The sequence below is a fragment of the Anas platyrhynchos genome, chromosome 5 (genome assembly GCF_047663525.1).
Source record: "Anas platyrhynchos isolate ZD024472 breed Pekin duck chromosome 5, IASCAAS_PekinDuck_T2T, whole genome shotgun sequence".
Lineage (NCBI taxonomy): Eukaryota > Metazoa > Chordata > Aves > Anseriformes > Anatidae > Anas > Anas platyrhynchos.
In genome coordinates, this window is record NC_092591.1 from 23,094,425 (window position 1) to 23,121,515 (window position 27,091).

Sequence of the window (27,091 nt, forward strand, 5' to 3'; positions counted from 1 at the left end):
TAATCAACAGTAAAACAGAAAGGAAAGACAGTGGTAAATTCATGACTGATTTATGGGTTCTGCCTCTCTTAGATCCTGGAAGCAAATGAAGGACTGCAGAAAATCCTCGTGGAAAAGAGCTGGTGTAGGGATGTGTTGTAATCAAACAGCTAAGAGCTGCAATGGGCTGTTGTGGTATGGGGAGAATGTGGAACTGTACCTCCTTACTACAAGGTAATAAGGGTACATACTGCTGTCCCAGCTGGGCTTCTTACGAAGGTGGAACTTCTGTGTGACTCTCATCCTGCCTCTGGGTGTCCTGCGATAAAGGGACAGCGTCTGCCTCTAACCCAGCCTGGGCTTGTTGCGAAGGAGGAACTGTGCTATAGGGCTCCAGGCCTGCTTCTTGGACAAACTGCGAGAAAGTGAGGGCATCTGCTTTCTGTCCTGATCGGGACTTCTGCTCCAGGAAGAGGCCCATGTTGTCTCTGTACGGGAGGGCAATGGATCTGCTGAAGACTGGCTCTTCGATCCCCAGCAGCTCCCTCACATGTCGTGAAATCTCCTGAAATACAAGACAAAAATATCAGGAATTCTCACTTCACAGGGCAATATATCATTCATTGAGCAGAAAAATGAACCGAGTTCCCGAATTTTGGAACATTTTCACTCTTGAATTTGCAACTCAGAAGGGCCATGATCTTGGCATGACATTGAAAAAGGAGAGCAGACCTCTCGTTCTCCAGATTTGCTGTGGGTGATAGCATCAGAGCTGCTCTCTTTAGTGGCACAAATATCTTGGCTTTCCTGTTTGCACTTGCAGAACAAACAAGTTATGGGTGACTGAGCTGGAGCCTATACTGCCTAATGCAAAAACATTGCTGTTTGCTGAGTTACATTGTCAACAACAGTCTATACACAGAAGAAGAGGTGGAAAAACCAATTAAACCAATAAACCCTATTGCTCAAATCATGGGTGAGTGGCTGTAAGAGCCGGCTGGACCTGGCACCCTCAGTGAAGAGACTTGCCGTTATTTTTGAGTCACCTCTGAGAACGTACCCTCCTGATCTGACTAAGGCTTTGAAATGCAGTTCTCAAGGTTTTACTCATCTTTCACAGTATTTCCTCAAAACCTTCCCCCAGCCTTGGCTTGACACTGAAGAACCTTGTCTGAAATCAAAAGAACGCTGGAGTGATATTTTCAGTGGTTTTGATACCATTTTCAATACCAACATGGTGGAATTAAAACCAGCAGTAACTTCACCTGCCCATGCTGAGCAGCTTTCACAAAATGTAATGTGGAGTTCTGTATCAAACTGCCATTTCCCCTAATTTCAAAATGTTTCTGTGTCACTGAACCGATGCTATCATGCTAATTTCTATGGTAACTATCTGGGTTTTGACTATTTACAGCCTTTCACTGATATTTCTTACTGGGAAGCTGGTGTGCCCCTGCACACAGGTTTACGGCCTCACCTTTGCACCTGCCCCAGTCCACCCTTACTGACAGACCCAGGTGGGCCCCAGTTTGCTCAGAGCTCTGCAAACCTGGGTTCCAGCTGAGCAGGGTAGAGTTAGAAAACACAAACAGCAGGGGAGAGCATGGTCTGCAAGCACATCTAGGTTCCACCGAAGTCTGTCAGATGTTCCTAAATCACTTACAAGCTTCAGAAAGCATTACTGAAAGAGACTCATCTCCAAGCGTGCTGAATTATGCCAGCTATCACTTATTCTAGCTCTGATTAATTTCTTCAGTTTCCGCAGGAGAAATAACAGGCTTTGCAGTTGATTTCCTAGCCTGTGGCTTAGTGTTTCTCAGCTGTTAAACAACCACCATACAAAATCCCTGTATCCCGATGTGAGGGTGAGGATTAAAAAGCATGTAAAATACTTGCCACCTTTGGCAAGTGCCAATGACTGACTACAAAGATTGCGATTGCTTGCACTAGAAATACTCTTGAAAGGTGGCTGTCTGGAAAAAATCACCACTGCAATTTGATGCCTTCGATTCTGATCAACAGGCAAACTGGTGGTGCTAATCAATACTTGTGGTGGCATATTCCATTCCAAACAAAGACTGAAGATCGTTCAGCTTAGCGGTGAAAGTGCTTTTTGGTGCTCTAGAATAAAAAAGCAGTGCTCAGACTCTATTCATTGGAGCATAAAGATTTTCCCTCTCCCAGGTTATCTGAACTTCTACCTTGTGTCCTCTGGGGAAAGCAACTGTAAATCACAATGCGAAACAAACGACTTGGCTCAGTAACTGCAGCCTCCAGTCCCTCTGTGGTTTCCATTACAGAGAAGGAGAAGGAAGAAAATGAAATTTAAGTCAACTTGCTCTGATAAAGAATGGCATTAATGAATCAGTTCTAGCAGAATCAGACTGCTTTCTCAAAGTACTGCAACTTGGTAAATTATCCCTTCTAACTCCTGGAAAAAAATGCAATTGGATACCACCTTTCTTTTAAAACCAGATAACTTCTCCCATCTGTGACCCAGAGTCTTGTCCTTATTCTGTGAAGAGCTTTGCTCTTCCAGGAAACATCTGTAAAGTTTTTGGATCTGTTTTATCAGTTGAACTTTCTATTACATTTTCCTTTTTAGGATTACTTGTGTAGTCAGTTTCAATTTCTCAGCCGATATTGAAAACAGGAACAAAAGACAGGCCTGCAACTAAAGCAAAGTTAGTTTGCAGCTGAAGCAAAACCTCAGTTTTATTCCTGGGCTTGTCTTAGTTCCTTCACATGATTTTGAGTTGGTGTTTTTCTCTTTGCTCCTATTTTTGTAGAGCTCTGAGGACCTCCCAGGGATGCTGATGCTCACTGCAGTCACTGTTGCAGTCTGAGCTCACATCTCAGGCCAGGTCTCTGTGTTCATGCTCTGTAGCCTCGGAAGGCTCTGACACCAGGTGTATGCATACCTGCTTTGAACTGAGACTCCTGCTCAAAGCTAGTGCCTTTTGATCCCAAATCAGATTTCCTCCTGATCCTTCTGTATTAGCTGCATCTCTGCTAACGTCAACAACATAAATCAGCCTAAAGCAGTTTTACTAGGTTTACTTCTATGTTTGTTATTTTAAAGTGCTTTTTGGTTCATAAATAGATTTTTTTGGTACATAAATAGATTGCTTTGGCCTATGTTACCCTCTGTTTGGATTCAAGGTACAGCCCTTCGACTTTGCAAGAGACCAGACTACAGCTTGATGTCAAAGGGAAGAATGCATTTAAGGGGGAGCATGAGATCAGCACAACCAAACCCACAGCCAACAGTAGATGCCTGTGATTCAGACAGTGGGTCCATCGCTGCACCACTAAAGGCTCTGAAATCTCTCTCTCTCGAATCTGTTCAAACAAACCTAAGCTCACGCTTCTCTGTTGATGATTACTGCTTTGTAGGGCACATGCTAATTGTTAGATACCTCTTTGCTAGTATTTATCTTCAGCTGTTGTGTTTGCTGACTTTAAGGGTGTGGTAACTGTAAGCCACAGCAGTCAAACCACAGATCCCAGGAAAGAGAAAGACAAATTGCTATTAATTTCTCCATTTTACACTCTGTAAAGCACAGGCAACACCTGTGCTGCTTCCACAGTGTAGGCATGTGCAAGAACTCTTTCAACAATCCGCATCTCCTTTGGCTAAAGCCTGCTTTGGGTGAGGTTTGGAGCTGTAATGTGAAGTAAACCAAAACAATAATCACAAAAGCTAGAAGTTTTAGTGGGTCCTTTACTGTCTTGGTGTTAACCTAAACTTCATAACCAGAATCTCTAATATCTTATACCACTACGCTTCTGCTGATTTTAATATAATTACACTATTCTGTAAAAAAAACAGTGTGGTTTAATGAAGAGTAAACTAGTGTGTTTCAAATACTGAGCTGTAATACCTAGGCAATGAGCTGTTCAGGTACGGTTTCTTGCCTCCTATTATCACCCCTAAATGAGGCAATAAAAGATCAAGAACACGCTCCTCCGCCATGGTTCTAGTGAAAACTCGATGAATATAAAAGGATAGAAAAATGTCATACATATATTTTAGATATGAAATGCTTCTTTTTGAAACTTTTAGCAATCCTTGGAAGGCCAGACTATAACTAAGAGCTAACTATTGTTGTTTGTTAAAGAAAGGACAGCTTGAAAGGAAAATTACGTGTTTATAAAACAGGGAAGAGGCCAAGATGTTGTTCAGCAGGGCATAAAGCAAGGAAGCAATAACAAATTGACCTTCTGCTGCTTGAGAACTGTGCCTCAATTGCAGCACGCTAAAGCTGCCCAGATTTATAGATGCTCTACGAACCAAGTCAGATCAGCAAGCGGAAAACTACTGAGAAGAAATTCTGAGGGAGTTTCTAGGAAAGCCGTGTGCACCCCGCTAGGGGTTTTTGTGGGGTCGGAGGAGCAGTGCAGGCTAACTGCACGGCCAAGCTCCTGAGGTACTGCTGGCACGCGGTGTCCATGGCTTTACACCCGAGGACTCGTGAGCCGCCCTTAGGCTGAGGGGCCTGGCGGAGCACCCGTCTGAGGGCCGGGCAGGGTGTCGCAGCCGGGGCACCTGCATGTGGCCGAAGTCGGTGACGCCCATGGCGGGCAGGCTGCTGCAGGTCACCAGGACGAGGCGGCGGCCGCTGATGCCGTTGGCTCTGAAGCACTCCTGAGGGGAAGCGGAGCGGGCAGCGGGTCAGCCGCGGGCTCAGCCCCCCCTCCTCACCCCTCACCCCGGGCCGGGCACCTCGTACTGGGGGAAGCCGAGGCTCGACACCCACTCGGCCACCTCCGCGCTGCCCCAGCGCAGGGCGGGCGGGGCCGCGGGCTCCATGGCGGCCGCCGGGTGCCGCCGGGCCCCGTTCCCCCGGCAACCGGCGCTTCCTGCGGCCGCCCCGCGCCATCGCGGCCCCGGCTCCGCTCGGCTGTTTCCGGCGGGGCGCTTCGGCTCCGCTCGGCCGTGCCCATGGCGGCCGCGCCGCCCGCAGCCCCCCAGGGACCGCGGTTCGAGCCCCCGGGCGGCCTCAGCGGCGCCTCAGGTACGGGGCGGGGGCGGCGGGCGGGGGCTGAGGGCGGTGCGGGTGCGTTTCCCTCGTGTCTGAGCGCCCCGAAGCGCTGCGGGGTTGTTCCATCTCGCCCTGTGTTCTCTCTGCGGTCAGGAAACGAGGATGCAGCCCCACGGACGGAGCCTGAGGAGCAGCCGGGGGAGCCCTCGGAGCCCAGCGCCTCGCAGTGCGGGTAGGGAGCCCCCCGGGCTGCGGGCCCTTCGCCCCCGCCTCGGCACACAGCGGAGACTGTCAGGGTGGGGAGGGGGGACAGGACACAGCTGTCGGCTTTCAGGCGGTGTATGCGGGAATCAGTGCTGGAGGGGCTGTTCCTGTAGGCGTCAGGGTGTTACAAAGCCTACAAAATAGCCAAGTGCAGTTCGTGCCTCACCTCTTCAGATCCCAGGCTCAGTCAGGTTGCAGGGAACGCCGGGGGGTTTGTATTCAGCGAGAACTAAGGGGCTAATGAACTACATGAACTAATTCCGCAGGAAATCTGCCCTGCTCTCACTGAAGGACAACTTAATAATTAAGCATTCCCACCCTGTATGGTTCTGGTGAAAGCTGAGCTAGAAAATGCATCTTACTGCTTTTCATTTATTTTTTTGACAGTGTTGTTTGCTTTTTCTTCTTCACCCTTCGTCTTTCACGTCACGCTTCCCTTCATGCTGCTGATCAGCCTCCTTATCAGCCGTGGGGCTCGTCATTACCTGTTGGGCAGGTGGTGCTTGTGGCCAGCCTGCTGGCTGCAAGCACAAGCACTGCGTGCTGTGGAGTTGTCACTTACCAGCATGCATGTGTTGCATGTGGCACGATTTTAGAAATTTGCAAGTTAAATTTGTCAGGCGGAAGATCACACAATTCATTAAATAACTACCTCATTAAGAAAATTCAGAAAAAATCAGCAAATGACCCTAGTTAGTAAAACAGCAGTTTGATGTCATCTTGGCTTGGTGCAAATGATATTGATATCTACTTTCTTGACTCCAAATGTGTTCCTGTAGCACTCTTTACTATGTTCTCTAATTTTCTTTAAAGAATGAATGTAGGCTGTGAGCAGAATGGCCACAGTAGATGCTGGATACTCATGAAAGTTACCTGATAAATTGTGTAAGTTGAATCTCCTTTAAAAGGAAGGGTGACGGTCCAAAAGGGTTAATTCAAGAGGAATTGGCTGAACATTTTGTTTGTAGATCTGCTCACAGAGCTTGTACGTTCTTTCAGTCAGAGTACAGATCTGGAAACAAAAGTCACATTTGCCCTGTGCTGGCCACCTGTACAGATGCAGCACGGAATATCTCTTGAGTTGAGCTGCGATTAAAAAAAAAATAAAATTAACTGTTCCAGACTAGACTGATAGTCTGATCTTTTGTTAATGAAAATATTTGTTCTTTGTGAAAGGAGAAATTTGAGGAAATACATACATAGTTTTCATTACTTCTGTGTTCTCACACTTACGATTCTTCAGACAGAGGCAGTTTACAGTAGTCTTGTGGTGCTGAGAGAAGGCTGAACTTTTCAAAAAGGAAACTGTTACTAAAGACTAGGTTGCTTCTCGAGGAGGTTTCGCATAGTGTCTAACAGTATGGCAGAGAAGACTTGTTCTGGCATCCGTTTGAGTTAATTTGGGATGACAACTCTTTCCAGTTATATACAACATGCAGGAAGTTGTTTTTTAAACAGTCATTTAGAAAAATCTTCACAAGAGAAAGAATGTCAAGGATGTTGTTTCCTTTCTTGCTCATTCGTTTACTTCTTTGTACCTTTCTTTTTTGTTCTGACACGTCCATCTCCTCTTGTCACAGTGCAGATCTTGGACCTCTTGTGCTGTCCCTGTATGACTTACGGCTTGCTTTTCTGTATGGCATATTTGCACGCAGCAGAAAGGGACCTGTGTGTTCTCTGTATTTCTTGGGATTGCTAATGGGAAAGGTGTGATGGACCACTTAAACTGAGGGCATTTTCGGGATGGCTGTCCAAACTGTTTCAAATCCTTTCGTTAATCCAGCTGGCCTCTGTTGGAATATGCAGATGTCAAGTAGTAGCTGGCGCAGCAGAAGTTGTCCTTTCTTGAGCAGAAACAGTTACTGCTGATTTCTGTGCTTCGTACAGTGTTAGTGAGTTCCTCCTGTGGAGATGAGGACAGAAGTGGGGTGTTGGGGGGCTCTTTGCACAGGTGGTGGGTGCTGACCGCTGGAAGCTGCTTGCCTTCTGTCCCCTTGAATTCCAATTGCAGAGTAGAGTGACCCCTGTCACGGCTGAACTCTGCCACTTGTGCCCTGGGTGTAAGTGCTAAATTGTAGTGCTCTCTTCCTCCGAGAGGTCGCAGATTAGGTCGCCTGTGAGTGTGGGAGCGACAGAGGATTTGAAGGAAGAAGGTAGCACTTCGAAGGACCAGGAAGCAGCTGAACTAGAAGAGAAGCTGCCTGACCAAACCGAGCCCACCAAAGAGGTAAGTGGGGGTTTCTTAACTTGAACAGAAAGGAAAGAGGTGCAGCAGTATTTCTTCCACCCTACTGCTGTGCTTAATGACTGGGGGACAGAGGCTTTAAGGATTGTGTTAAGATAAAAATAATATTAATGTAGATTTGATTATATTTCTTCTATACGTTAGTGGGAAGTAACAGTTATCAATCAGCTTTGTGAAATCCCTTGTGTCTTTGGCTAGTCCTTACTTCCCTGCAGTTTTCGGCTTGCTAAGGCTTCAAGGTTATTTTCACCTTCTGCATCTTGTGTGGGTGTTTTTGGGATCCCCTTCTTGCGGATTTATGGGAGAGGGAGCTGAAGGGAATCTGCCATCTTTTGCTTCTTTTGGTGAGCAGCCAATTTGTTTGCACTACAAATACATTTGGGAAATACTTTGCAAGTAGCATGCAGCTCAGGAGCTGTGCATTTTTATGCATTAGGAGAGAGGGCTGGCACTAATAAACCAGATGAACCTTTACCCAGGATGCAGTGAATGTCAGTGTGATCATGGTGCAGTCTAAATGCAGACAGAGCTGAAAAGCTCTCCCTAGAGAGGCAGTGCCTTGGGAGTGCTTTCCAAGAGTAGTCCTCTAAATCTGCAAGGCTGTTGCTTTGCTGAAAGATGACAGCTCTGAGGCAGATGCAAACATGTGCCTGCCCAGACTCCTGGGGAGGCTGAGGGGTCTGTAATTTGTGACATTAATGCAGCGTTTTTCTCCAGAGTTTATGAATTTGGTGCTGTGGAATAATGCAGAGATGCCTCAGAGCCAGCCATTTCTTTTCAGCTGTAACAGAAGCTTCTGCAGGATCTGACTTGACTTCAGAAAGATTTTTAGATTATTACTGATTTTTTTTTAAGTCCAGCTGAGGACTTTCTTACTGTGATAATCTTTGTGACTCTGTGCTTTGTGCAGGAAGCTGTTGTTCGAATGACCAACTACCACATACACCAAGGAGGAGGGGATATCGTCATGATTCAGTCGGATCACACTGGTGCTGTGGATATCCTTTCAGCTGAGCTGGAGACTGCAGACCTCCTTGGGGAGCAGAGGAAAGGTGAGGCCTGAAAGGACACCATTTGTCAATGACTCTGTGGGCACTTTTAAAGTGCAAGTGCCTGCCTTGGCCAGAGAAGAGCAGAGGTTGTGTCAGAGACACTGCTGACTCCTGCTGGAAGTGTGGGTTGTTGGCTAGTGTTGTGTGAAAACTTCACATCTGCTTCTGGGAGCAGGCTCCAGAATAAAAGAGTCTTATCAGAAGTAGCTTCACTGTTTTCATATAACAGTTTGTCGGTATTGAAAAGTAAGATGAGCTGCTGATCTTTCTCCCTTGTCTCAGCTCAGCCTCCCCCTCTGGCTCCACCCACTACATGGACCATGGGGAAGATGAAGGAATTCAAAACCAAGATGGGAAAGGAGAAGAATGCTAGGATGGTGGTGAAGCGAGGCGAGGTGGTGACGGTCCGTGTGCCAACCCATCCTGATGGGAAACGTCTGTGCTGGGAGTTTGCTACAGACGACTACGACATTGGATTTGGAGTCTATTTTGACTGGACCACTGTTACCAGCACTGCCATTACTGTTCAGGTCAGCGAATCCAGTGATGAGGAGGATGAAGAGGAGGAAGAAGAAATCGAAGGTTGGTGCAAAGCTCATGAGGGTTGATTTTTGGCACTTGTTGCCATGCTGCTGAGTGTCTTTCAGATGCTGTAACTTCCATCTACTTTGCTTACCCAGACTGCTTATCTCTGCAGCCTTCTGGGTTTTGGTTAGGCTGTAGTGAGAAAGCATTTAACCCTTCCTGCTTCAGCATATGTGAGTGGCTGCTGTTCTCCAAGAACATTCCTGAAATCCAACAAGCCGAAAAAAAAATCAGAAATCACTTGTTCAGCTTCCAGCCGATAATGAGATTAGGGTCTGAAACTTTAACTTGAGTGTTTTGCTCAGCCTCTGAGGCTGACAAATTTCTGGTGGCAGGTGGGAGCAAAAAGGTTCTTCTTTTTTTTTTTTTTTTCTTTTCCCAGTATAGCAGGAGCTCCTGTTGACTGCATTTCGGAGGATTGCTGCCTGTGTCCTTGTAGCTGTGAAAAGCACGTTACCTATTCTTTGTCTGAAGCATATTTGTGACCAGTGCAGCTGGGGGTTTGTTGTCTGAAATTAATCTTGCAAGTTCTCCAAAGTACATAGGTTCTTATGTGAGGAGTTTATTGGAGAAGTGAATCCAGGATGTACAAACACTGTGAGGTTATAGCTAAGACCTTCCCTGCCTTTCCTTTGCTCCATGTCCATATCAGAGGACCACTTTATGGAGTCCCTGTTGTAACACGTGTAAAAGGAGCGAGCTGTTTAGAAGGTAAGACCAGGGAGAGGAGGCCAGGCTGGCAGGCAAATGCATGCTGTCTTCCCAAGAGAACTGTTTCTCAGCACGTCCTTTGCCATGGTAAGGAAAGTGGGTCTTTGTTAGCAGTATTGGCAGAGAGCTCAGGGCAGACACTGTGTGTAATGCTATCGTAGTTAGCTCTCCATATATTTGTGTGTCTCTGTAATCTGGTCTTATCTTTTTCTGGACCATCTAGTAGATTAACAGGCTCTGTCCTACTTCTCCACTCTCTCCCACTCAGGACTCGCCCCTGTTGGAGATGTGGAGAGGGGCTCCAAGAGCTACCTGCGGAACCGCTACGGAGAGATCATGCCTGTGTACCGAAGGGACAGCCACCGGGAGGTGCAGGCAGGCAGCCACGACTACCCAGGCGAGGGCATCTACCTGCTGAAATTTGATAACTCCTACTCTCTCCTCCGCAATAAGACTCTCTTCTTTCATGTCTATTACACTAGCTGAAGGGATGGGAAGGGGCAGGGGTGGCAGGCAGGCAGTACTGAGCATGGCAGGCTGCCACCCAGCCCTGGTACTCCCCGATGGGCACTGCTGTGTGACAGAACCAAGGCACAACTCTGCCACCTCCTCTTCAGACACAACCTGGTTTCTCCTCGCATCCTCCTTCCCGGCTGTCCCAGTGGAGAAAGGTGGCTGTGACTCTGGTTGTCCGTGGGCAGCTGTTCTTTCTGTAAAACTTCACAAGTCCTGCTCTGTGCGGGCATGCGGCTGGGCTTTGTTGGAGCCAGTAAATGCCTGGAGGCCAGGTTCAGGTGGTCACGGTTTCGTTCTGTTGCACTGGTACGAAATGAAGTCAAAATATTCTTGATATGTTACTGTTTTGTAAATAATTCTTTAGACTCTTCTGCTGCATCTGGATCACTAGAGGGCAGCTGTCAGCTGCAGTGAGACAAAAGCATGGCTGGCTTGGCTCCTAACCACTGATAATGTTATCTCCTGCCACCACTAATGTCACCAGCAGCCAGTGCTTCCTTCATCCTCATGGGAGGGGATGCAGCATGGCCAGTGGCAGCCAGTGCTGGTGGCCAGGCCGTGCTAACAACAGCCAGCCCCAACCTCCGGTCGGGTTAGGAGTTAGGTGTGGGAGCTGGGGAGGAAGGTGCACAACCAGAAGTCCATGGGAAAACTTTCCTATGGATTAAAAATTGGATGTTGCAGCTGTTGATTAGAGGGTTATAAAAGTTATGATTAAAGCTCCAGTGACCACCAAAAGATTTTTATTTTTTTTTCCCCTCCTGTAATCCAGATGTAAAACAGAAGAAATGATTTACTGCTGTGTTGAGTAATTACGAAACGGCTAGGATACAACCAATAAATATACAGGAAATGTTTCTCAGTAGCAGCATGTTTGTTCACTGGTATTGCTGCCAGCTGGATAATAGCATATGTAGCAAGGAAAATGCTCCCCAGGGAAGTGTAGTTTGTCAGCTGCTATTTCTGTTACAAAGGTATTGTTGCAAACGAGTATCTCTGCTCAGAAAATCAAAAGGGATGGAATTTAACCAAACCTTTCTGTAAACCAGAATCAGCTAGGCCGTTGCAAACCCTGACCATGTGGTAAAGGATGGAGTTCCTTGCCTGTTTTGGTGGCTAGCGATGGCACTAGTAATCACTGTCTGCTCGAGTATTGGCAGAGCTGAACAAGGATTAAGTTAATCCTTCGGAGATTAATTTTAAATCACATTTATCTGTAAGTGGTGTTTATTTTACTACTTTTAACTTAAAATCATGCTCTTTTTAAGAATACTGCTGTATTTACATTTTGATACCTCTTTGCAGAGACACAAAATGGCTGTTTGCATGGTGATTCTGGTAGAGTTCTGAGTTTTATTTTTAAATCCTCCAGGTAAAGCACCTCTACTTGGTCCATTCCTTCTATTGAGAGGGAACAATGGACAAAATGATTTTTGGGTAGTTAAAGCCAAAGATTTAACTCTCCTAGGAGGGCTGCGTATTTCCTATTAAGGCTATATGGTAATGCTGTGCAATTTGCTCTATATTCAAGCTCTTCTTTTTACTATCTCTGCTTACTTTTTCACTACCCCAGAGCACTTAGGAGGTCAAGAAGGTGTGAGAGAGACGTTAACAGTGGAGCAGCCCGAGCTGGGAGCACAGGAGAGTGGAAACCAGAAGACTGGTTGGACCACAATTACTTTCAGGGTGAGCAGGCAGGGAGCAGGGCTGATCAGGGTAAGCAGCTGAGCTGTTGCCACTCTGGGCCCTGTGATGGGGGGAAAAGCAGTTGCCTTTCTCAAAGGAGAGAGAAAACCTGGCAAGAGGGGAGCTGCAAAGCTGCATTATTCAAGTAGAGGGAAGCATAGGACAATCTTACAGGGAGGTAGAACAGTAGGATTTGGTATCTGCCAGAGCAAGGTGATCTTTCATTTAGCAGCCCAGGGAGGACTGTTCCTTCCTTTAGCCCCTCCTGGGGAGAGAAAGGACCATGCCACAGCCTTTGTACAGCACTTGAGACAGGCCTGAGCAACCTGCATAAGGTTCTCCTCGTTTTTCTTCTGTTGCCTATCAAGTTCTTAGACACTAAGCAGAAGATGGCAGAAAAGACCTTGCAGTCTGCCTGCAAAAACGACAGTGTCACCCCACTTGATGACTGCCTTTGGTCCTTTCTGATATGATCTGCAGGGTGCTGTGTGCGCTTGCTGGTTAATGTATGAGGCACTGTCTGGCACCTGATCTGGTTTCCAATTAGGATTTTTTTTTTTATCACAGAAGGAATTTTGACCTGTACATACATTAGATTTTCTAGAATTATCGACCCTCAGTTACACAACTTAATCTGTACTAGCGGGTTATTACCACTAAAGAACTGTTGCCCCTATAATGTGGCCTCCATGTTGCTAATTCACAGCCACTTCCCCCCCACACCATCTATATTTTGCTTATATCACAATTCAAAACACATTTTGTCATGTTGTAAGAGGTTAATAAGGCCTGCCTCGCTACCCGTTCTGGCTGCTTACCGAAACAAATACTATGTGCAAGTTATCAAGGTATTAGTTAGTGGTTTTAGTGAAGATAAATTGCCTCGTAGGTGGTGATCCTATTGCTCAGTTCTAGCTTTCTGAAGCATGGGACAACGTTTTAATGAGGCTCAGGTCACTTGTTTGGAACTGTCCCCATCTCCTAGTCCCACCGACCTAAGCTTAACAGTAGCATTGAATACGGTATGGCATCCCAATCCGTATGTGCCTGTCCTGCAAACACTGTGCCCATAAAGAGGCCTGCTGCAGTGGAACTGAAAGTGCTTGCTGTGTGTGATTTTGCTACTTCTGTTTCCCAGATGTATCTGGTATCTCTTAGGAACACAAAATAGTTTTAGACATGGAATATTTCATCTGCAGGAAACAGAAGCTTCACAGTTGTACAGGATAATTGTTCTTCATTTATTCTTTAATTTCCACATTACATGAATATGTTGTTTCTCAGGTATTCAAATATCATTCATTATCCAAGTGACGACTTCTCTTTGGAAGGATATGTAGTCTTTATTCATTTTCTGATAAATTAACTAGCTTGGCTGTATGGTTAGTGATTAACAGCAGCCATTCTTATTCAAAATTGAACCCACAGTTGGTTCAAAGAAATAATTCTGTTTCTCATGTGTCTTTTTTTCTGCCTTCTGTGTCTCCTGGACTTGTATCTAATCCTGCTATCTGCTGAGGCAGTGATGGAAGCCCTTCTTATTTTAATTGGAGACCTATGGAACTAGACCTTGGGTCTAGAAAGAAAAATGAATTTAAAAGGCAGTTGCGCTTCAGAGAGGGAAATTAATCTTCAAGAAAGGAAAGTTTCTTATTTTTCTCCTGAAGGAAGATTTCAGATCAGTTTTAAAAAATGTGTTTCTTCCAGTAGATTGTGTCTAGAAATTCAAAAAGCTCAATTAAGGGATAAGCTTCTTTTGCATTTTGCAACCAGTCTTTTTTTTTTTTAAATTGGGTTTGCTTTTGTGAAAGCATAAAATTGTTTTCCATTTTGTTTCAAATATAATTTAGATCTAAAAATAAGATATGGGTGTTCAGCCAGAGACATTAGATAGTCCTGTAGCATAGGACTTGCATAAAAACTAGTTTGTATAATTGTTTGTTTATAATAATTGTTACAATCTGTTGAACATTTTTTAATGTCAAAGAAGGTCATATGTTAAGTTTCCTCTTATTTTGCCCCTTAGCAGTGGTGTAGCAGCAGGAGTTTAAAATGCATGCATTTCACTGAGGACTGAGTTAAAATTGCTTAATTAGAGACCACATTACTGACTGAATTTACTCACAAACTCTTTGGAGGCCTTCAGTATGGATTCATGTAAAAGATTATTGGTGTCAGGCATAGGCTACTTGCAAGTTAAGGTTTGGGACCCATTTAATAGTTATGTAAATTAATATTGCTAAAGAGCCGTTTACACACAGATAAGATGAAAATGTATGCTTAAATCTAAGGAGAGAAAGAGCTTAATTGACTGACTTATGGTGCTGAGATGAAAGTTGAGTTACTATGCAACTCGGCCTAAAAGGTAGCCACGCTCCTTTCTTTCTGGCTCCGTCCTGTGCACTTGTCTCCTTGTAACTGTGTGCACGTAACTGCGTACAGCCTGCAGTGGGGCCAGTTGTTGTGGTGCTGGACCCGGTGGGGTGGGCTAGCCGTGACCCTTGTCACACGTCCAGTTGCTGAAAGAAGTACTCATTCTTGTAAGCTGAGAATTGGGGTAGAGAATGAATCCCTACATGAGTGTTTTATTTCTTTTAACTCCACTGCTTATACCCTTCCTCCTTGTCTCTACCCCAACTAAAGCCACTCTATAGAGGATTTATCACAAGGTGCCTTAGGAGCAGGGAGCATGTCTGAAATAAGAGCCATAGATGTCATTAAGCCAAGGGGTTTCTTCTCCCTGTTTCTCTGCCCGTTCCAGTAGAGGGGAAGCACTCCACACAAGTAGAGGTCAAGCAAGAGAGCCCCAGGAGGCCATTCCTGGAGATTTAAGCTGTCTGTTAGACTGCCTTGTTGCTGTAAGATGGTAGTAAAACTGTTTGAGTTTTCTGGCACCATAGGATCTTTGCCTTTGGAAATCATATGCTGCTGTCAGATACTGGGGAACACCAGAGGACTACTCCTTTTGATATGCTGATGCTAAGCCTGAGGACCAGAAAAACACTAGATAGATAGACATAGATAGCATTCCTTGTGGCCATTCACCATTTTCCCTAAGAAGCATCTAAATTCAGTGCTGAGGGGTGTGTGCTTATGTGTATTGAGACCAGATGAGAGACCAAAGCAACACAGGTTTTTTGATCTCCAAGTGGGAGAGAAATTTCTCCAATTCTCTTATCTGGGAAAAATATCATATGTGATGATCAATGTCATGTAGATGTAGCAGAACATCTGAATTAGTAGAAGGGAAAACTGTGAACTGATCTTGTTAAATATGTTAGCTAATTGGACTGTGAAAGAAGTCAGGAGTTAAGCAGGAGTCAAAGTGCTAAGTCATCTAAATAAGTGCATTTGTAGTATGTACAGACTAACTTTAGTGCTTTAGAGTGTACATCAAACTGCAGAGTTCAAACAGATCTTGCTAGGAGGAGAATTTTCTGTGGGAGTTATTACACATTTGCCTCCAAAGAGTCTCTGGCATCTTATTCTGAAACACTTGTGCTGTTGCAGCTGAAGACAGATCATCAGCCTGAGTGAACCTGACTCCACTCGACATTTCTGTATTCTGTTCTGAATTTTACATGTTGCTTTCTCAGAAGCATCATCACAATAAATACGTACCTTTTCTCAGTTAGGGAGAGGAAGACTTCTGTGATTTGTTGGTTAGGGTTATCTAGTTTAAGCCATCTGGACTGGTGAGTCAAGTCCCTTACATAAGCTGGATGCCAAAGCACTAAGTTCAGAGCTAAAGAGGCTTTGCCAAGTAAAAACCTTGAAGTTTAGGAACTGTTCTCAGAAACTAAACAGTTGGTGATGATCTCTGTGCAACCTCCATGATGCCCAAGTGACTAACTGCTCACCTCAGGGTGAAACAATCTGCTCTCAACTCGCTGCTCCAGGCTGCTAGCACAGTCTTTCAATGGAGAGTGTCTTGTAGCTGGTTGTGCTTTTTTTTTTTTTTTCTTCCCCCAAATGTATATTCTTGTGAATTGTAATGGTTGTCTGTAAGTCCTTATTTATGTGATATATTTATGATGTCCTGTAATCTCAAAACTGAGTTCTCTGCACCAACCTGTTGCTTTTCATCTCTTCCCCAGAGATGAGTTTTAAGTGGAGAACAGGATATTTTAATGAGAGGTGGCACTGACTCTCTCTTGCTGAAGGGCACATGTGAAGATATATTTATAGTGTGCTTGCATTCCTTCTAGGCTTTGTTTGTATTGTTTATATTTAATGTGTTGTGGCTGATTTGTAATAGTATATTGGAACTTATTCCCTTTAAATAAACTTTTCACTATGCAATCATTCCTCTTGTCTCCTGTTGAAAGCAAGTGAATGTCCTCATATGAGAAACCAAACTACAGAATTTCCAACAAAACATTAATGCAATAAAACTTCTATGAGCAAAGAAGCAGTAGCTATTAAAGATATACTGTGGAGTGTAGCAAACATTCAAGTTGCAAATGGATAGGAAAATGCTCTGTTGTCAGCTGGTGGTTCTGGCTTTAGCCAGGAATTTTTCTGTCTGTTAAAATGACTGTCAGGGATTTTTTATTCTTCATATTCTCTGCAGCACTTGTGATTATACTGAATATTTGAAGAACTCGAGAGGAACAAGCTAGTAGCCAAGCTCATATAATTTTAACCAGGTAGAATTTGAATGGTCTTCCTCCCAGTGCTTAGTACTGGTACTTTTCACCTCAATTTGCAGAGATCCCCTATGGCTAACTAATTAATCTGTTACTAAAGCTTTCAGTTTGAAGGTTTGAAAGCATCCTTTCAGTTATCACATACTGATGAAATTATCTAAAGAAAAGTGCCCTTCACAATTTCCTCATAGCTGCTTGACCTTGGGCTTCATCTTGCTACAAAGACTGTATTTATATAGCCTGATAGCCTGAAGAAAACATCTTCAGAGAACACCTCCTGGTCAAAATGAGAAATGAGCTTTAGCCATCTTTTCTCACTTGTCTTGTTTTAAAACCCCTTGGGACAAGTACTGCAGAAGTTCAGATGTCTTTGTTCTCATCCTGTGTTTGCCTGGAACTTTTCTACAAAATAATTGATGGGCAGGCGCAATCATACAGAAAGATGATCAAAGGGATAGATGACTGCCAAGTTACACATTTTGTCTGTTCTATTTATTTATTTATTTTAAAGAGCACATAAAAGAAGCAGTGCTGAAGCTATTTGATAACCATTAGCTCGCTATGAATCTCTGTCCTCTGTCATGGCTCAGGCATTAGACCAAGAGGACAATGAAGCAACTTGGTAGGGATGCAGAGAAATGATGTGAAATTTCACAAGGTTAGTCATTTCCTACCCTTTCATGTTTTTTTTTTTTTTGTTTTGTTTTGTTTTGTTTTGTTTTGTTTTGTGGTTGGACTGCAGCAGGAATGGTCTGAGCTCATGCAGCTCAGCAAAGGTCTCACTTGAGTGGGCTGGGTTGCCCTGCCTGGAGGCCGTGCTCCTTTCCAGGTGTGTGTGGGCAGCGTTGTTCATTTGCTGAAGTCTTGTCACTGATTTCAGTGTTGTCTCGTTATCGACAGCAGTTTTACACTTAGCAGTGCTATTCACTATTGTGGTGGGGTTGGATACACAATGGAATACACACTCCGTAGTAAAGGATGTGCTGGTTTTTCATTATTATTATTTATTCCCATCCTGTCTTCTTTCGGTGGTAGTCCTGACTGCTGAATACAAGCTCCTCTTTTTGCAAGCTACAAGAAACATTCACTGATAACATTACTCAGGAATCACAGACAACTACTCCCCAGACGGGGATGTGTGGCTGTATAATTCGCTACAGAGAAGGACGGCGCCTGGTTTAGGGTGTGAGAGCGCTTTGCTGTCCCTCCTCGTTGCCACCAGGGCATGGCCACAGAAGCAGGGGCACACGGACACAGCGGTGCTCGGTCCCCCAGTTCTGCCTCGGGGCTTTCTCCCCCAGGCAGGGAGGAGGCGGCGGGGGCTGCTGATGGCCGCCCCACGCCCTCAGCTGCGCCGCCCCTCGGCGCCTTAATGGCGGCGGCCCGCAGCCCCTCACTGCTCTCCCCGTCCCCGCCGCCATGCTGCCCGCCTGCCGCCGCCCCGCCGCCTGGGGCGGGTTAGGGCCGGGACCGGGTCCGGGTCCGGGTCCCTCAGCGGGCGGCGGTGCCCATCAGGGCGGCCTCGCCTTCTACGCGCTGTGGGGGCTGCGGGAGCGGCCGCGGCGGCTGGGCAGGTGCGGCCGGGCCGGGCTCCCCCCAGGTCCGGGGGCTCTGAGCAGCCCCGCTCCCTTCTCGGGCCACCTGTTCGCTTTGTCCCGACCCCAAAGCAAACCTTCTCCTTCTCTCTTACCCGCTATAAAGATGTTTCCACACCCTTGCATGTCTTTTTGAGCCTGCTGTGTACTTCTCTGTGATTTTTCTCCCTTGTTGTTTTCTCTCCCAGCCAGTCCAGCAAGATGGGCTACCAGGCTTGGCTGCCCCTGCCGCTGCCCAAGCAGCTGGTGGTGTTTGGGCTGGGGGACTGGAGCTCGTACTCCCCGGACACGAGTGTCGCCGTGGACGTGCTGGTGGCGCCGGGTGTCGGAGCGCAGCGGGTCGGCACGCTGGGGCCCACCCGCAGGTAGTGTCAGGGCTGGGTGCTGGTGGGTGTCACTGGGGTGCCCTAAAAACACAGGGTGCTGCTGGCACCTTCCCCAGGTCGCTCAGCCTGCCAGTCCTCCCAGCCTGCTGTGAGTCTTTTCTTTGTGGCTCAGAGGGAAAGTGGCTGGAGGGGCTTTGGTAAGGACTGAGGGTGGGTATGGGTCAGGAAGCAGCTGTCCTGTCCCACTAGGGGTGGTGAGACCTTGACTTCATGCCATCAAGATGCTTTTTTTGGATGGGGACAGAAATGAATAGTCCTTGAGCAGTGAAGGTGCAAAGGGTGTCTTCTGAGCAGTATCAAATTCAAGGGGGAAGCGACAAAAAGGACAGGAGGTGAGGTGCCACGTCATGTTCCTCAGTGTTCCCCTTGTCCTCAGAGACAGCTGATGGGGCTACAGGGAGCTCCTTGCAGCAAACACTCCTGTGCTAATGAAAGCAGGTGCAGCAACGTACAGCCTCTGTCTTTGGGAACCACTTGGATAATGGTAGGATTTTTGCAAGCAGAGCTGGTCCTAGACAAGGTGGACCTGAGAAATGTGATTTCTACCTTCCTTGTTTTCCTTTCCCTTGGCTTTATATAGAGGAGACCAGGGACTCCTGGGGTGATTCAGGAGAGGGTAAATGCAGCAGGACTGTGGGATGCAACTGAATGCCACAGGTGCATTGTTTATATTAAAGATATCACAGATGGCTGTGAAACAATCTATTTAAAATAGGAAGTCTTTTTTTAACTGTCTACTGTGAAGACTAGTTGGATAGGAGAGTGAGTACAGAACATTTCCTCTTTACCTCTTATAGGTGGTATGAGTTCCCAGACCAGCTTGTGTCTTGGTAGTGGAGTGAAATAAAATCAGAGACAGCTCCTAGTTTGTTCTGTTTCATGAGATTATATTTGTACATCTAAACGTAACCTAGTCTCTATAGTTTCTTGTGATATTTTCAACTTCCTTTCAGCTGCTTTGAGGGCTGGATTTTTTTTTGCCTTGGGGTGTTATTTGTGAGTACAGGAGCAAGAATTCTTCACTGGTTGGTGTTGGTTGTGGGCTGAAAACCCATGATCCCCTGTGCAGGTCTCTGGTGTGGGAAGGTGACTGGAGGACGGATATTTTTATGGCCTCCTTGAAAGAGATGGACAAAGGCAACTGTGTGAAACTTGTCCTGACTGTTGATGGACAGGTAAAAGAAACAAGAACCTCTTCTCTCCTTGTACTGGGTCACAAACCATTTCAGCTTTGCCAGCTTGGAACTAAAAACTTCATTTCCTATCCACTTATTTTTCTTCTCTTTAGTGCTTCAAGGCAGAGGCATGTCACACAGATCTGTTAATACATGTCTGTACTGAAGCTCAACTCTCTTGATATTCTAGCACTTTTCACTAAACTCAGCTTTGCTAAAATGCTCCATGTATTGCAGCAGGCGTGCCACAGGGTATGGGGTCAGTTCCAATTCTCCTCTCTCTTGGATTTGTGGTACATAAACCATTGCTTTACCATGTGCTGAAGTCCTTGGATGTAGTATCTTTCATTGTCTGGCTTTGATTTTCTTTTTTTCCCCAAAAAATATGGGCTATTCCATTGCAGGGAACCTGTCCCTTGCGGTACTTATTTTTGCTCACCCTTTGTGGCTGACAGCTAGTAAACTAACTCACTTGTTCTTTTATTTTTACACTGCCCATCACTGGTCCTGTCACAGCTGCTCCGAGGAATCTCCAGCAGCACGCCTGCCCGCCCATTTCTGGTCCCAGAGATGACCCCGTCTCCAGTGCTTCCAGCTGACAATGTGCCCCTCAGTCAGGACCTGGAGGATCCTAGTGCTGTATGTGTACTCTGTATTCTTCCTCTTGTTATTTCACCCCTCCTTAGTATATGTTCTCTAACTTGAAGCTGCTCAGTTCACATCTAGCAGCAGCACTTGCTGTCATTCCCTTAGTGAAGGCCTGGTTAAGCAGGTTTTGAAGTCCAAGACTCACTTAGGCTACAGAAATTGGTTAATTGCACTCTCAGGTGAAATGCCTTTGGATGGGTTGAATTTAACAGCCTTTGATGGGATCAGTCCACTTGGCTACTCCTAGCACAGATGGCCCTCCTGCCTTTCCTCTGTGCGAGCTGTGCCCAGGGCAGCCAGCAGTCTGAAAGCAGGCCTGGCTGGGCACCTGGCAGCAGGAGGCTGCGTGGTTTGGCATATGTTTGGCAGCTCGTGTTGTTGGCATGCTGGCCCTTCAGACTTATCAGGAAAGCAAGCCTGAAAATGTGAAACTAATCTCTGGCCCAGTACCAGACAAATCTGCAGTAGCCTCAGATCTTTCTCTTTGGAGCTGCTTTGACTAGCTAGGACTTTTTTTCACAGGTCAAGAGTCAGAGCTCAGCGATAGCTGCTAGAGCTCCCAGGCCTGGGAAGAAGGATTTCCGCCCACCACTGAGGACCCTGGCAGTACCCCGTGCCCTGGAGTCACCATCTGGCAAGACAGAACCCAGTGAGGCCTGGAGGAAGAGCCCTGTCTGCCCTAAGAAGCCCAGGAAAGTTTTATTTGAACCCAGAGCATCTGAGAAGGATCTTGATGCAGAAGGTAACTGGCGCCTTCCAGGTGTATTTTACAGGTCTTGTCTGTACTGTCTCCTAGTACTGCTGGCAATAACTTCCAGTGCGTTTCTCAGCGCACCTCCAAGGCAAGGTGGGCTTGTCTGTGCCTTGTGAATTACTGAGAACTGCTCCTTAGTCCTGGTTAAATTGCCTGATAAATTTTTACCTGTTGGGAAAATGACGAATAGAGCATGGGGTACTCTTAGTGCCAGTACTCTGTACTATAACATAATATCTGTTACCTCTTCATATGAGTAAAAGCTTTATAAATGAGGGCAAGTATTGTTAGCCTTGTTTTACAAAAGAGGAAACTGAGGCACAAGAAAGTAATCTACCACAGTGTCCTGGGACCTATCCATTAGTCTTTTTGTTCCCCTGCTAACAGCATACCACCACTTGGTCTGTAGAAAACATTGGTTATTATTCAAGTTACAATGACTACAAGAAGAAATATATATATTCATATATGTAAGTAGTATAATTGTACTGACTTTTCAGTTGTGGGAAGGTAGCTGCCAAGGGGTTTGGAAATGAAATCTTTAGGTTCTGAGTGTGAATTTCAAGTCAGCTACAAGGTGTGACCAAGTTTGTGTGTAACTACTTGACAATAGTTTAGTGCTTCCCATGTGAAATCACTTAACTGGGACTTGACTTCTTACAAAGACAAACGTAACTTCACCATAAAGTTGCTTCTGCTATAGGCAGTGTGGGAAGAGGGGGGAAACGACCCTTCATCAGAGGGGTAAAATGCAACACTGACAGCATGATGGCAGTCAAAGGAAACGTGCCTTGCTTACCTGCGTTCTGCATTTCTTCTGATGAGACTTTCTTCAGGATTTTTGGTCTTGCACCTTCTTTGTTGCTATGAGGTAGCTTTGTTGGGTGATGGAGGAAGGAAGGAAGGCCAAAGCGCTCTTAAACCAGAGAGCTGAGGACTTGTGGGCTATGGCTGCTGGCTGCTTTCCTTATGGGACATCTTTGTGTTTCCTTTGCAGATCTGGCAGTGGAGGAGTTGCAAGGTGAGGATCTGTCTCATGGACCCTGATTTGTCTTTCCAATTTTGGTGATGGCATTCCCTTTAGTGTCACAGGCCTCTCATGCTTGATTATTTTTATCTCCCCAGTGATCAGGAATAGCAAACAGGTTGTGGGTATATGTTGTGTCCTCACTACGTTTGTGTAGGTGCTTCAGGCTCTCCAATATGCTTCCGTAGTCCCTTTGAACCTCAGGCACACCTCTGAGTGCATAGTCCTTTGAGACAGCGGATAAGATGTGGAACAGGCTTTGATGAAAAGGATTTTTTTAGCTTGTTCAGCAAATGGCAGGGGTTGGCATGGGAAAGGAAGAGAAACAGGGCAATAGGAGGAATATCTCTGGAAGCAGATCTAGGCTTCTGGTTGCTATGTCTCAGGCACTGACAAGCTGTTCCTCAGTAGCCCTCCTATGTGCTCTCATGAACAGTAACGCAAGGGCACAGCACAGATGAGATATCCTTCTGGGGACAGGTTCTCAGTGGGATCTAAGTCTGCCCATGCCTGCCTGTCTCTGAAGTGGCAGCCGGTTTGTCCTATATTGAGCTAGACTCCTCTCTACTAGCTCCCTCTGCTACAGATGACTCTCCAAGTAGAGCAGATTTTCCCCAAAGCCAACAGAAAATCTTCCACAGGGAGCTGTGCCTCCTGCCACCCCAACAAGAAGAGATTTGAGGCCTTTGCTTTTTCATTTTCCCCCCTCTGAGCCCTCAGCTGCCTTGTTCTCCCCAGCGAAGGGAGCTGGAGGTGCCTCTTCAGCCTTCTCCCAGCACGGTGCTCTCCCCTCCCCAGGCAGCCCCAGCCCGCGGTGGCGCCACGCCATGTGCCTCAGCGACCCGGCAATGGCTGTTCTGGTCGGCGGGGAAGGCGTCGATCAGCGGTCCTGCAAGGACGCACTCTGGAAACTGGAAGTTGGTAAGGAGTTTGGGGCTGTCAGAGGCAATGGGATGTTAATGGGGGGATGGGAATCCAGGATGACTTGGGTGGGAGGGTGTCCTCCGGGGTCTGTGCTAAGGCAGGTGTTGGGTGGATTTGTCTTGCTTGTGAGTCACTCAGCAGGAGCATGCATCCCTTATCACCTTTCAGGTACTGTTTCTCTTTGCCACACCCACCCTCTATTACTTTTCTACATCTCTGCTTTTATCCCATTCTTCACTGATGTCCCTTGTCCTTGGGCATCCAGTGGTGCTGCAGGAGGCTGAGCTGATAGCTCAGCGCCCTCAGAGGCTGTGGGGCTCTATGTGAGAGCCCTCCAGGAGCTTACATTTGCATTCTGAACACAGCTGGGTGATTTTTGAAGGGCAAAAGCAATAGCGCAGTTTGCAGTGTGTGTGATGACTGGTGGAGAAGTGTGAGAGACAACTGCAGTACCTTACAGCTTTCTGCACCTCATCGATCCTCTCAGCCACCTTTCTGCTTTCCACCTAGTTAGTATTCCCCTCCACTCCTTACACAGAAACATTGCTGTGTAAGTCTTCTCTAGCCCCGAGCCAAAGGAGAGGAGGAGATAAAAAGGAACAAGACCTTGAGTAAAGATTTTATGACATACTCTTTAAATCTGGAGAAACTGAGTGCATGTTCAAACTCATACCATCTGCCTGGCACTGCTTCCACAGACAGTGATTTCTGGTTACCAGTGGGTCTCCAGCAAGAAAATGCTATGCCATCATGCCTGCATGGTCACACTGCTACATATGACCCAGACACCAAGCGTATCTACGTCTTTGGGGGCATAAAGGAAGACAAAGACTACAGCAGCATCTACATTTTGGACACAGTCACCTGGAAATGGCTTCCTGTGGCTGTAAGTACTGCAGCTCTTCTAAGATAAAAGCCCAGGAAGGGTGTCAGGTCCTGCCTGAATGTGGCATTTGGTGTGCCTGTATCTGTACTCCAGCAGACCCATTCCACTGTTGCTGCAGGCTGCCTGAGCTGCAGTCTTCTTGGATCTGTCAATCCCAGTTGTGCTGAAAGGCCACAGGCTTGGCAGAAATCAGGGGCGATGCCTACAGTGAATGAAGCAAGGTGAAAAAATGGTTGCTGCAGAGTGCTGTGTCTGATGAAGGCGGTGTGTGGGAGGGACTGTGCGAGTAGCAGAGGGAAATGGCCTCTCATTCTATATGGTGCCAATCACAGCTGCGTTGGATACTGAGGAACTGGTCTTTCCAAATCAGAGAGCTGCCCTGAGCACAGCAGATTTCTGAGCAATTTAGATTCTGTCATGTCCTTGCAGAGGGCCATGTCAGCTAAGGACTGTCTCCTTCCTGGCAATAGATGGCTTTTTACAGAATAATCCTGCGATGAGGTCTTTCTGTTCCCTGTCTTGTTCTGAGGCAGCTGGGGTAGGAGGCTGATTTCCTGCTCTCATCAGAGCATTCTGGTGATGCAGAGTATGCCTGCGTGGCAGAGATCTGATTGGGGAAACAATCAAGTGAAAATTGAGACTTGCTGAACTCATGGCACATCGTGGGCCCCTTTCCTATAGGCCAAATAATGCACAAACAGCAAATAATGCACTTCTCCTAACAAACCTGTGCTGGACTTTTCCCAGGCTAAAGGGAGGATGCCAATGCTGACTTACCACAGTGCAACCATCTACCGCAAGGAGCTCTTTGTTTTTGGAGGGACCTCCCATAAAACGGCATCACAGGCAGTTGGACCCTGCAGCAATGTGCTCTACGTCTTCAATCCAGAGCATGAAATTTGGTACCAGCCCATCTCAGAAGGGGAGAAGCCTCTGCCTAGGTTTGGGTGAGAGTGCTCTTCTTCCAGCCCTCCAGAACAGAGCAGGAAGCCTCTTCCCACCTAACCTCCCATCCCAGTGTAGTTTCCTTAAAACATACATGATTGTTTCTTCACTGTTTGCTCCCTTAAAATGGCCCTATGTTTTGAGTAATGTGCTATTAGGTATCCTGATAGGGTTCTGTGGGTTGCAGTGGCTGAGGGTAGGGGCAGGTGCAGATGGAGGGAGCTATTGCAGCTGATTAGGAGAAGCCAAGGCAGTGTGAACTAGGGCTATCACTTCTGGGAACTTGCTGAAGACACTTGGCTCACTTGTTTCTTCTTTGATCAGGCATTCAGCTACTCTGCTGAAGAACAAGCTGCTGATTTTTGGCGGTCAGAGGACTTCTCTCTACTTCAGTGACATGCACATCCTGGATCTGGGTAAGAAAGTGTGTTCCAGGTAGCCACATCTGGAGGGTCTGTTCTAAGGCAAGGACTGGGAAATGAGGCAAGCAGGATGGGAAGGCAGCATTAACGTTGTAAAAACACTTCTTAATCAGTGGAGATAGAGAATTACAGGCTAAAGAAACCCTTTGTGGGATAAGAAGGGAGGGAATGGAGAAAACCAAGAAACTCCTTTTCTGGAAGACAGGTAACAGAAAAGGTAAGTTGCTGATGTGACAGACTTTTGAAGCAGTTGTCTAGTTGCGAGGCTGAGAAATGCTACTAGGAGTACTTATTGGACATTTTGTCTACCTTTTCCCTGTCTTTCAGGTTTCATGGAGTACACACCAGTCCCTTTCATTGCAGGACAGCCTTCTGCACGTTGGTAAGATCCTGTTGCAGACCCAGGAGCTCTGTCCTTTCTATGTTATGCCAGGCTTAAAAGGTGTCTGTGATCAGACCCAGTTATGTATCTGTGCCCCACTAGTCAAAATACAGTGGGTGGTTCCTCTGCGGTGGGACCAGAAATTCCTACTAGCTTGTAAGCCTGTGCTTGGTGCTTGTAAGGTGTTGGGGTGCAGATCACTTAGGATCCCTGGGAGTCTGCCTTTTCAAGCTAGGGGAAATTTTCTTCTGTGTTCTAATGGGACTGTATTGCCTGCTGCTTGGTCTCCATGGTACCTGGAGTATAAGAGATCCCCAGAGAGGAAGAAACTCTTGTAGCAGAAATGTGCTGGTCCTAAAGAGACTCTATCACCCACTAAAATACTGACTTAAATCAGACCGTCTAGCCTATCATCTCATTTTGTAGAGCAAAACACAGAAGTTCTGATGGATCCTTCTGTGGTAATGAGGTGCTTTTCAGGCCTGATAGATTCCTTGACTGGTAGAGGGAAACAAACAGCTTTTTCAGGGTTACTCAGCAAGTCAGGGCAAAAGAAGACAAGAAGAAAACTTCCATTCTTTGGTTTAAGTCCCCAGCCTGCAGTTCGAGTCTACCCACCTCTGCCCATTCCTGATTGAGGCAACCCCAGCAGGTTCTGTGATAGTCACCTTTAGGTTTTGCTCTGGTCCCAGTTTTCATGCAGCTCTGGCTGTGTCGGACTGCAAGGTTCTGATCAGTGGAGGCTGCAATGCCAGGGGAGCCCTGCAGGACGCCTTTGTTTTTCGCCTAGGTAAGTGAATCTCCCTCCCTATTGCCACAGTTGACAGTGACTGCGGGACTGCAGTGCCATTTCTGAACACCTAGTCCGATCTGTTTGTTTCACCCAATGCATTAGGAATATATTTTTGTTTGCTTGTTTTTCCTGTATTGATAGACCCTTTCTACTTCAGATACTCTTTCATGGAGTACAGTGAGACACCATGACCTCTGCTCTGTGCCCCGAGCTGGCCACACGCTGCTTCATCTGACTTCGCCACACCAGATGGATGTAGGCAAGGAGAACAAAGATGAGCATAACCTGCACACAGTGTTGGTCTTTGGGGGCTCCAACTGTGCCGGGACCTTTTACAATAGCACAATCAAGATCCAGCTGGACATAGGATAATCAGAATGAGTCTGGAACTGCAATGACTCCTCACCAGCATAAAGACAAAGGTGGCAATAAATGAGTCCAAGCAATGTGGCAGTCCAAGTTTCTATATGCAGGTGAATGCT

The 27,091-nt window shown here is 46.4% G+C and overlaps 2 protein-coding genes across 7 annotated transcripts; one reads left to right on the top strand and one right to left on the bottom strand.

The window, feature by feature from the left end:
• Window positions 1-34: 34 nt before the first annotated feature.
• SAMD15 (sterile alpha motif domain containing 15) lies at window positions 35-4,873 on the bottom strand. Of its 4 annotated transcripts, none has more exons than XM_072038418.1 (3): window positions 4,740-4,873; window positions 4,529-4,627; window positions 35-544 (listed from the first exon to the last, which is right to left on the bottom strand). In XM_072038418.1, exons 1-3 carry the CDS (start codon window positions 4,860-4,862, stop codon window positions 251-253), a joined length of 516 nt encoding a protein of 171 aa, XP_071894519.1. In that variant the 5' UTR covers window positions 4,863-4,873; the 3' UTR covers window positions 35-250. The 4 variants fall into 4 exon arrangements, with proteins under 4 accessions (XP_071894519.1, XP_038036464.1, XP_038036465.1 ...); XM_038180536.2 differs by having other exon boundaries at window positions 4,713-4,862; XM_038180537.2 differs by having other exon boundaries at window positions 4,706-4,837.
• TMED8 (transmembrane p24 trafficking protein family member 8) lies at window positions 4,777-27,068 on the top strand. Of its 3 annotated transcripts, none has more exons than XM_072038414.1 (18): window positions 4,777-4,997; window positions 5,118-5,196; window positions 7,326-7,455; window positions 8,384-8,525; window positions 8,808-9,107; window positions 10,090-10,218; window positions 11,911-12,023; window positions 18,456-18,632; window positions 20,345-20,467; window positions 20,999-21,218; window positions 22,228-22,251; window positions 23,056-23,178; window positions 23,880-24,067; window positions 24,815-25,014; window positions 25,337-25,428; window positions 25,762-25,816; window positions 26,509-26,606; window positions 26,767-27,068. In XM_072038414.1, exons 1-18 carry the CDS (start codon window positions 4,925-4,927, stop codon window positions 26,979-26,981), a joined length of 2,481 nt encoding a protein of 826 aa, XP_071894515.1. In that variant the 5' UTR covers window positions 4,777-4,924; the 3' UTR covers window positions 26,982-27,068. The 3 variants fall into 3 exon arrangements, with proteins under 3 accessions (XP_071894515.1, XP_071894516.1, XP_071894517.1); XM_072038415.1 differs by having other exon boundaries at window positions 26,751-26,945; XM_072038416.1 differs by lacking the exon at window positions 18,456-18,632.
• Window positions 27,069-27,091: the final 23 nt, after the last annotated feature.

Excerpts from the sequence above, each read along its gene's own strand:
- TMED8 (XM_072038414.1), top strand. The coding sequence starts at position 4,925 with ATGGCGGCCGCGCCGCCCGCAGCCCCCCAGGGACCGCGGTTCGAGCCC. Across the intron at positions 9,108-10,089 it reads GGAGGAAGAAGAAATCGAAG|GACTCGCCCCTGTTGGAGAT; the intron begins GTTGGTGCAAAG and ends TCTCCCACTCAG. Across the intron at positions 23,179-23,879 it reads ACTCTGGAAACTGGAAGTTG|ACAGTGATTTCTGGTTACCA; the intron begins GTAAGGAGTTTG and ends CTGCTTCCACAG.
- SAMD15 (XM_038180536.2), bottom strand. The coding sequence starts at position 4,862 with ATGGCGCGGGGCGGCCGCAGGAAGCGCCGGTTGCCGGGGGAACGGGGC. Across the intron at positions 4,628-4,712 it reads TCGAGCCTCGGCTTCCCCCA|GAGTGCTTCAGAGCCAACGG; the intron begins GTACGAGGTGCC and ends GCTTCCCCTCAG. Across the intron at positions 545-4,528 it reads CCGACTTCGGCCACATGCAG|GAGATTTCACGACATGTGAG; the intron begins GTGCCCCGGCTG and ends CTTGTATTTCAG.